This window comes from Nannospalax galili, unplaced genomic scaffold (assembly GCF_000622305.1).
Source record: "Nannospalax galili isolate Female #2095 unplaced genomic scaffold, S.galili_v1.0 scaffold261, whole genome shotgun sequence".
In the NCBI taxonomy this organism is placed as follows: Eukaryota; Metazoa; Chordata; class Mammalia; order Rodentia; family Spalacidae; genus Nannospalax; species Nannospalax galili.
Window position 1 is genome coordinate 1,874,389 of NW_008345226.1, and position 9,387 is coordinate 1,883,775.

The 9,387-nt window shown below is 39.0% G+C and overlaps 1 protein-coding gene across 1 annotated transcript in view; it reads left to right on the top strand.

Moving 5' to 3' along the window:
- Hhla2 (HERV-H LTR-associating 2) overlaps positions 1-9,387 on the top strand; it is a 97,411-nt gene that overhangs the window by 68,422 nt on the left and 19,602 nt on the right. Inside the window, exon 2 of the mRNA XM_017800206.2 lies at positions 9,068-9,157. Coding sequence (XP_017655695.1) covers positions 9,094-9,157 — 64 coding nt within the window. The 5' untranslated portion in view covers positions 9,068-9,093. The remainder of the gene's footprint in view (positions 1-9,067; positions 9,158-9,387) is intronic.

The following is a 9,387-nucleotide window of genomic DNA, read 5'->3' on the forward strand; positions in this document are numbered from 1 at the left end:
TAATTAGCAAGCCATCAAGTTAAATGAGTGTCATTTTAAAAACTACCTTTGCTCTTGTTTCTTGGGCCCTTAACTGGTTAGGGGGGCGGGTGAGAACGCCTTTAATCCCAGCACTGGGGAGGCAGAGGCAGGCGGATCTCTGTGAGTCCAAGGCGAGCCTGGTCTACATAGTGAGCTCCAGGACAGCTGGGGCTACAGGGAGACCCTGTCTCAAAAAGACCAAAAAAAAAAAAAAAAAAAAAAAAAAAAAGTTCAGGTACCAGTTTCACTGTCACAGTTCTGTTTGTCATCAGCCAACTTTTACCCATGGCAAGGCAAATTTCAGCAGGTCGGCCATTGGACCCTCCACAGTTGGAGCTGCTGCAGGTGCAGAGAGTCCAGATATTGATCCGAGGAGACTCGTAGAGACTATGGCTCCTCCACGCTGTTTAATAATACAAAGTTCTGGGGGCTCTGGGGAGAGACGGCTCAGTGGTTAAAAGCACTCTTGCAGAGGAACCGGGTTTGATTCCTAGCACCCACATGATGGCTCACAGCTGTTTGTAACACTAGTTCCAGGGGAATCCAATGTTCTCTTCTGACCTTTGGGCATTATTCTGGTGCACTTACAGACATTCAGGCAATACACTCATACACATAAAAGTAATAAGTAAAATATTTTTTTTAAATGCAAAATGCTATAAAAATAAAAAGCAATACAATGGACCATGCCATCTTACTTTCTTAGTGGCTGTCCCAATGGACAGGTGCACAAGGGAAGAAAATAGGGGCTCCTTTGGCCATAGGAAGATGTTGATCAGTGTGCTTCTGGTGATGGATTGATTGTTGCTAGGTGCTGTGGTTCTTAAAGTTTATGGCTAAGCAAGTGGCTGTTTCCCTTTCTGGTTGCCATCACAGTGACCATCATCTCATATCTACTTTACTTCTTGTTTTACTCCCCTTTGTTTCCACTCTTGTCCTACAACCATGTCTCTTTACCCCCCACCTCCAAAATGTATTAGCTAGACTCTTAGCCTGGCTTCAAAAAACAAAACAAAAATCTAAACCAGCAGAGCCAAGGCAATGATGGCTCCCCCTAGAGATTCTTGCTTTCAGTTCAATCTGTGAATCCCCTAAGTGGTAGAATTTTGCAGTAAAACATCAGGGGAGATATTTTGAGTGAAGAGAAGAGAATCTTAAGAATGTTCTTTTGTTCTTATTCTGTCTAAACAAAGGCGATGCTATTGTAATTAAGTAGATAGTAAGGAGAAATCCCCAGGATGCTAAGAGTTTTCCTTCAGTTCACATTTCTTTTACAAATTGGCCCAGTGCCATGAACAATGTGGCGAGACAAGGGAATTCTTTAAAAATACAGAACAGAATCTGAGAACACAATGTCTTGGAATCTGATTTTCCTCAAAGGAAATCAGATCTTTGAATTGGCCCAATAAAGTATGTGAAGCTCCTTCTCACAAAAGAGCTTTAACTTCTGTGGCTTCAGCTGGCTGAAAACCAGTGGTTTTCAGGCCAGTACTAACCTTGCGTTACTAATGTGCAGGCTCAAGACTCTGGTTCAACAACAAGTGATGTGTGTCATTGCTGTCAAAATTATTGCTGACAGCTCCTTTCACTTTGATGATGAGTCTGTAGGGTCACTCTTCTTTTACCTTTATTTTATGCTTGTAGCAATAGCTTCGGCTTTCTCTTCTGTCTGATTGGCTTTAGCATCTGGATTTCTTTTGGTCATGTTCATTATAGAGGCTGCTTTTCTGCCTTTCCCCTCACATCTGGACTCTAGCCCAAATGTACCAGAACAAGATGCTTCTGGCACTTGAACCCTTTTTAAACATGCTGATTGCAGCTTGGACAACCATTTAAATCCAAGGTGGAAGCTTTCTGCTGCTTTGAGGGGAAAAAAAAATGGGAGTCTAAAAATAAAACATAGGCATAAAAATAGGGCCAAATACTCATTAACTGCCTCACTTAGCTGAATGCTGAAATTATTTCTATAGTGCTAAATCAAGCCTTTGTGTACTTTATTCATGGTACTTTATCTTAGATGATAAGTGGGTTACTGTAATTTGTCATCTTATTCACAATACATGAATTAAATTGTCTCAAGGACCCAATTTTCAGCTCATGTTCATGTTGACCCTTGGACTGGAGTACTTGTGTTCATGGGTTTGGGGAATATACATTATGGGCTGCTGTGGGAGAGGCTGAAGAAGCAGTCAGAGTGCAGAGAGCTTAACGTGCAGGGTGAAGAATTTAAATCTTATTCTCAGTGGTGGGAAGCCACTGCAGGGATTTAATTAGGATAATGTCACAGAATGACATATATTTTTTAAAAATACATGATTCTTGACTGTGGTGTTGACAGGGAAGTACAAGGAGGCAAGGGTAGAAGGAAATCAGCTGGATGTCTAGGCTTAGATCTCCACAGAAGAGATGCTAGTGCTTGGGAGCAGTATGATGACAGTGGAGAGGAGAGACGTAGACCACAGACATGTCAAGGACTTGAGGTAGGGCTCGAGGGACTGGAAGAAACAAGGCTAAGTTTTTTTTTCAATTTTTATCGAGTTTTTGTGCATTTCACATAATAGATCTCAACCAAATTTAGACCTCCTCCCCACCCATACCCCCTTATGCCCCCCCCAATGACTGGCTTTCATACATTCTGTCATATATATTAAGTCCTATCCTGTCATGGACTGGATGTCCCTCAGTGTAAGTTCATACACTGGAGTCATATTTAGAGTCACTCCCTTAAAGAAGATCTAAGTTTTGACTTCAACACCTGGAAGAATTTGGTATCAGTTACTGGGATGGATACTTGAGGGAGAATGTGATAATTTTTATGGTTTAGTTTTGTTTAGAGTGAGGTACACAGCAATGAACATGGGAAAAAGGCAGAAATCAAAGACACATGTTAACTTTGTGATGTCCATAGAGCAATACAGGTCAAATAGGCAGTTGACTACATGGGCGTGACTCAGTGGGGAAGTTTGAGAATCCTCAGCATTCCATGGAATTAAGGCACTCATCTGTGGCGTGGTGGGGAGTGAGAAAGCTAGAGAAAGTAGAAAGCCTGGGACCATCCCATATTTCCACAGAATCAGGACAAACTGAGGAGAATCAATAAAGGATAAAGGAGGATCAGCAATGAAAAGGAAAAGGTAGGAGAAGGTGGTTTCCTGAAGCCAGAATGGAGTCCTTCTAAATGAAGTTGTCAGTCAACTGTGTTGAATGCTAAATACTACTCTTGAGTTTGAGGAAGATGATGTATGAGCTCCAAATCCTGGGAGGAGGTGCATGACCATATGGAAATAACGTCCTACAAGCCCCTTGGGACCCTGCTCATATGAAGCTACAGCAATGGTGTCAGTATGCACACGACCCATGCAAACTCAAACAGACAAAAACCCAGCATAGAACTTGGGAAATGGACAGCAAACCCAAATCTAAGGTGAAGAAATATTGGCAACTGATTGCTGCTGAGTGAGAAAGAGCTGACCTTTCTAAAGTGAGAGAGACTCTAGATAGGTCGACTAGATCTCAGTAGATAAACTTGCACTGAGACACAATAAACCTTAACACAAATGACAGAATGTACAAATACTAGTTGGGGGGGACTATGGGAGGGTGCCAGTGGGGGTATAAAGATGATTAAGACTGATTGAGATGTTCTGTATGAAATGCACAAAAATTCAATAAAAATATTTTTAAAAGACTATGTATGGGATCAAGGGTTTGTGGCTATGTGGAAGTTCTTGGTGATCTCAGTAAAGGCAGTTTTTGATGCCATTCAGACAGGAGCCAGAGTGGATTAAGAGGGGACTATAAAGAGAGATATGGAGACAGCTAATTAGGTAATTCTTTTAAGAAGTAATGGAGCCGGAAATGGGTAGATAGTAGCTAGTCAAGAGTCAGACAAGGATTTTGCTTTTCTTTTATATTATTAAGATGGGCAATATAAAGGCACTTATGCTTAGGAAATTATATGTGTGTGTGAAAGAGAGGCACAGGGAAAGAGAGGAACAGAGAGTCAGAGAGAGAATCAGTAAAATGAATATACTTTAGAGACATAGCTCCTGAATGTAACACACGTGCGATGCAGGTCCCAGGGAAGGATTTGGTCTCGGATGAGTGCGAACAGTAGGAAGAAAGGACTGGCACAGCTGTTAATGTGTTAGTTGAACTGGTGGGGAGAGAATGGAAGAAATCTTTAACATATCAAACTAGCTAATGAAGGAACAATATCAGCTGAAGGGGGGATTGGGAAATAGATGCTGGAAGTTTCGGAGAGCAGAGCAAATATTTGAGTCATTAAGGGAAGTGGGAAGGTGAGCCTGACTTCAGACAGTGGGAAGCAATATCCCAAAGTTAATTTTTTTTTAATTTTTACAAAAGCTTTATTGAGAATTTCATACATGCATATAAGGTGTTTTGATCAAATCCATGCCCACTCCCTCCCCTCCAACATTCCCCCCTATGAAGAGGTAACCCAACAATCTTTTAAGGATTAGATACAAGCTCCCAAATACTTTAGACATTTTTGGCCTTTGGAACAGAATATGTTGCTAAAAGTCCTAAGGACATTTTGACTTTTAGCCAAGAAACTGGCTACATTTCTTTGGAGTCTTTTTACCTTAACTGCCTAGCCAATTTCTACCTCCTGTTCTTATCATACCATCCTCTGAAGGGGTTACCCAAATTGCCAATAGGGAATAGGGACACAGACCACTCTGGCTTCTTCTGTGCTGAACAGGGACACAGGGTGAGGCAACTGGAGTTAAACAATGTAGATTTCAGTGAATTTTTGCTTAAGAAAATGGAATTAAAGTTTGATTTGGCCTATGAAGGCAAAAAAATTATTAAATGTTTATATATTTTCATAGAAACATGAGTTTAATGAACACCAATATTCCCATTCAGAGATAGTTATTGGGATGCAGAATTCTTTCATAGCTTATACATGTAAGAAGAGACATCTTATTTTCATAAATATATGCTACAAAAATTGACTCTCTCCCTGTAGCCCCAGCTGGCCTGGCATTCTCTATGTACTCACAGAGATCCACATGCTTCTGCCTCTTGAATGATTGGTCTAAAAGTGTGCACCACCATGCCCAATTGTAGATATATTTTTATTTAAAAATGTATTCATTTCTGAAGAAAGATGAAAGCATGAAATTTTCAGGTAAATGAATGGATCTAGAAAATGTTATACTAAGTGAAGTAACACAAAGTCAGAAAAACAAACGACATATGCTCTCCTTTACACATAGATCTTAGCATCAAATCCTTTTAAATTCCATGTCCTTTTAATAAGATGATCCTGTACAGCAGTCTCTACTGCATGAAATAAATAACTACCATCATCATAACTTTAGCTGTGCCTGATCTCTAAACATTGTCACAATTAGGCTTGTTGACTGTTGGGCTCATTCATTAAAGGAGGGCCAAACAGGGTCATTGGACCCTCACCAGAGTATACAGCCACTCTTCTCAGCAAACTGTATGTAATTTGGCCCTAATCACACATGGTCTCCTGGATTTGGAGAGGGCTAAAGTATACAATCTGGGGAAGGCTAGGAAGAGAAGGCATGACCCATGCCGGGTAAAGGCTTTCAAGTGTGCATACCCTCAGGTCACTCATACACCTCAGCAACCCCTCAGTCATCTCTGTAAGTAAGCTCAGTAAATTCACTGGTTCCCCAGGAAAACTTTAATCAAATATTGGTTTGACACTAGAACTTTAGAAGGGGATAAAAATTGCTTGGTATCCCCAGGAAAAGAATTCTCATGACAGATGGAAAATTTATTTCTTAATGCTATAATGTCTCATAATTATTGTAAAAGATGTTAAAAGGATATGGGAATGGAGATAGTTTCCAAAATAGAAAAAAATGTAAGCTATAATGTCTCATAATTATTGTAAAAGATGTTAAAAGGATATGGGAATGGAGAAAGTTTCCAAAATAGAAAAAAATGTAAAAGCCTAAGGAATTGATGAAGTCTGTGTGGGTATGTTATGATATATAAAGGATGAGACAAAAATAATATACACATAATCTTAAAAAACAAAATATATATCTAGTCAAGGTTTATCTGAGAATATTTGTTTTTTTACTCAAGCTTTATCTACATAGCACATGGTAATTAAAAGTACCAGATTGGTGGAACTAACCTTATTGGATTTTTAACAGCCATACTTTGAGGCCCATACTAATGTGGTCAGAGGGACTTAAAGGACAATTTTGCCCCTTGCCCTCAAAGGTTGACTAAGTTCCAGGGAACTATTTAACATCTCTCACAATGTCCTGTAACTGTGGTGAGTCACCTGTCCTCTTGTTCAAGGAGGCCATGGATACCCCACGAGATGGACTTTAACCAGTGTCCAGTCTACAAAGAGGAGGGTCAACTCAAAGAAAACATTTCCTCCATGGTTCCAAGTGAAGCCAGATATGGTCAAGCAGGACCTTTGACTTATCTTCACATAGATGGAACTGGTAAAAGAAAGGAGCCAGGAGCTCTTCCCAAGCCCATGTGACCTCTGAGGAACAGATCCTCAAACGTCCTTAAGTATAAACATAAATGGATTTATTTGAGCCAATTGTATGGTCTTGAACACCCAAAAGGAAAGTATAACCCAAAGAGTAAAGTTATCAGTATATTTCTTTAAGAGTTCAAGGGATTACACTTCCCAGACATTAGGCTTAAGTCCATATAAAAAGTTATTTAGACAATTATTTCTCATTGATGATTTTGTTCCTAATTAGAAAGTGCTGCTCAGATGTAAGACTTCAAATATAGGTCTCCAATACTATAGTGCTCACCTGCAGCTAAGGGAGACAACCAGCTATTGTTCTAAAATGATGGATACATTTGTTTTCTTCCCCTATCTAGAAGCCTTTGAGAGGGAGCTGACACCGATCTTAACTACTCCAGTAGCTATCAAAATACCTGAAACCAAATCCTGAATCCATCACTCTAGAGTCCAGCCTTGGTAGACAGAAGAAAAATGAGGAGGAACCCAATAGAGGGATGCTTTTGGAAACTCTAGTCAAGAAATCCCAGTGGACTCTGATATGAACATTTGAAATTTTCCCTGTTCTGACTTTTTTTTTGTGGTTCTCTGTCTAGAACTTGTAATGCTAATTACTCTTGCCTTTACTTCTCCTTCACATCCCCTGTTCACAAGTCAAGGACTTTCTTTTCTCCCTACGGAAAAGAATTATGCAATTTGGGAGCCTTTTAGAGAGACCCACTGAAGGGGTACCCCAATTGTCTCACCCCATATCCCTGTTCAGCATGGAAGAAGCCAGAGCAGTCTGAGTCCCGATTCCCTATTATCAATTTCAGAGGATGGTGTGATAAGAATAGGAGGTAGGAATTGGCTAGGCAGTTAGGGCACAAAAGGCTCCAAAGAAAAGTAGCCAGTTTCTTGGCTAAAAGTAAAAATGTCTTTGGGTGGGCCTCTTAGCAACATATTCTGTTCCAAAGGCCAAAAATGACAAAAATATTTGGGAGCTCTTATCTAATCCCTAAAAGATTTTAGGGTTACTTCTTCAGAGGGGTAATGTTAGATTATCAAAAAGCCCCATTTAGAAAAAGAAAGAAAGGTAAAAAGAAAGAAAGGAAAGAAAGAAAGGAAGGAAGGAAAGAAGGAAGGAAGAAAGAAAGAAAGAAAGAAAGAAAGAAAGAAAGAAAGAAAGAAAGAAAGAAAGAAAAAGAAAGTACATGAAGTTGTCAGAAAAAAAGTGACGGGGAAATATGGGAGGTGTTGGAGGGCAGAGAGTGGGTGTGGATTTGATCAAAACACCTTATATGCATGTGTGAAATTCTCAATAAGGTTTCTTTTAAAAGTTAAAAAAATATTTATTTCTATTAATTTTTATTTTATGTGTATGAGCATTATGTCTGCATGTATATAAGTGCACCCATATCATGTGGTACCCACAGAGGACAGAAGAGGGTGTTTGATCTCCTAGAACTGAAGTCATAGACGGTTGTTAGCCTCCATGTAGGTGTTGGGACCTGAACCTGGGTCTTCTGTGAGAGCAGCCAGTGCTCTTAACTGCTGAGTCATCTCTCCAGTCCTGTAGATGTATTTTTAATTGAAAATGTGTAGTCAAGTTGAAAGACTCTTTCCTCATGTTGCAGGTTCAATTATTTTCTTCCAGCATTTAAAATGTAAAAGTGAAACTATAAATTATCATACTACCAGGCTTTGTAGTATAAAGAAATGGTGCAGTCTAATTTAAAGTTTTAGAATAGTTCTAATCATTCTAAAATCTTATATCTCCTGAAAAATCATGCTATTCTTTAAAGTCACTATTTCTTAATGTGTAAAAAATGAGCTATAATCCCATCATTCAAGAAGGTAAGTTGTATTTTACTTGAAACTATGTTTGCAAACCTGTTTTACCATCTATGTCCTCTCTCTCTCTCTCTCTCTCTCTCTCTCTCTCTCTCTCTCAGCTGTATGACTTGTATTAATGCTGGACTTTTATGAATATTTCCAAGTTTTAGCTGTTTCTTAAGTGTGATTATAAATAATACTGTAGTTATCATTGGCTCTTAATAGTGAATTGATTTTGGTTTTAGTATATTTTACTATAAAAGCAGTATGTGTCCAAGGTAGAAAGCTTTATAAATGACAGCAATTTTTTTTACAGATCCACTGTGAGATGAGTGTCAAATTCTTATTCATTCAATAACCACTTATCAGCAACTACCTTAGAGCACACTCTACTCCAGATATGAAACCTGCCTTTCAGGGTTAGCATCATAATGGAAATTTGGTGATGGATTCTGCTAGTGTCCTATGTGTAAATATGTGTGTGCACTTTTTTAAAAAAGCCCATGCTATATAAAAGTTGTATTATAACCAAAAATTCTCCTGGGATGCAGGAAGAGCTTCCAGACCTTTGATCTTTTACAATATTATGTTTAATGACTACAGAGATTTTTGTGTGTGTGTGAACGTATAATCATTTAGTCTGGTGTCAGATGCTGTAATTCTTTTCCAATTCTTTTCTGTATTTACAGTCTATAACATGTAGTTTTTGCTTCTCTTCAACAGCACAATTAATATGACCATCACAGGACATGAGGGCACAGGCAGTGCTGTCTTTCTTCTTCATCATCATACCATTTACTTATGGATTTCAAGGTAGCTTCTTTGGTAATACATGTATTAGTTATTTGTACCATTAGAGATTAAGAGTAGCACAAAATGCAAATTGGCTACAGATTGTGCATCTCTAGTGCAAATTGAAAATGCTCCAAAATCTAAATCATGTTGAGCACTGACATGGCACCACAACTGAGCTGTGCCACAGTTGCCCTCATGTGACAGGTCACAATTAAAACACAGACCAAATAAAATTACCTGTAGGATAT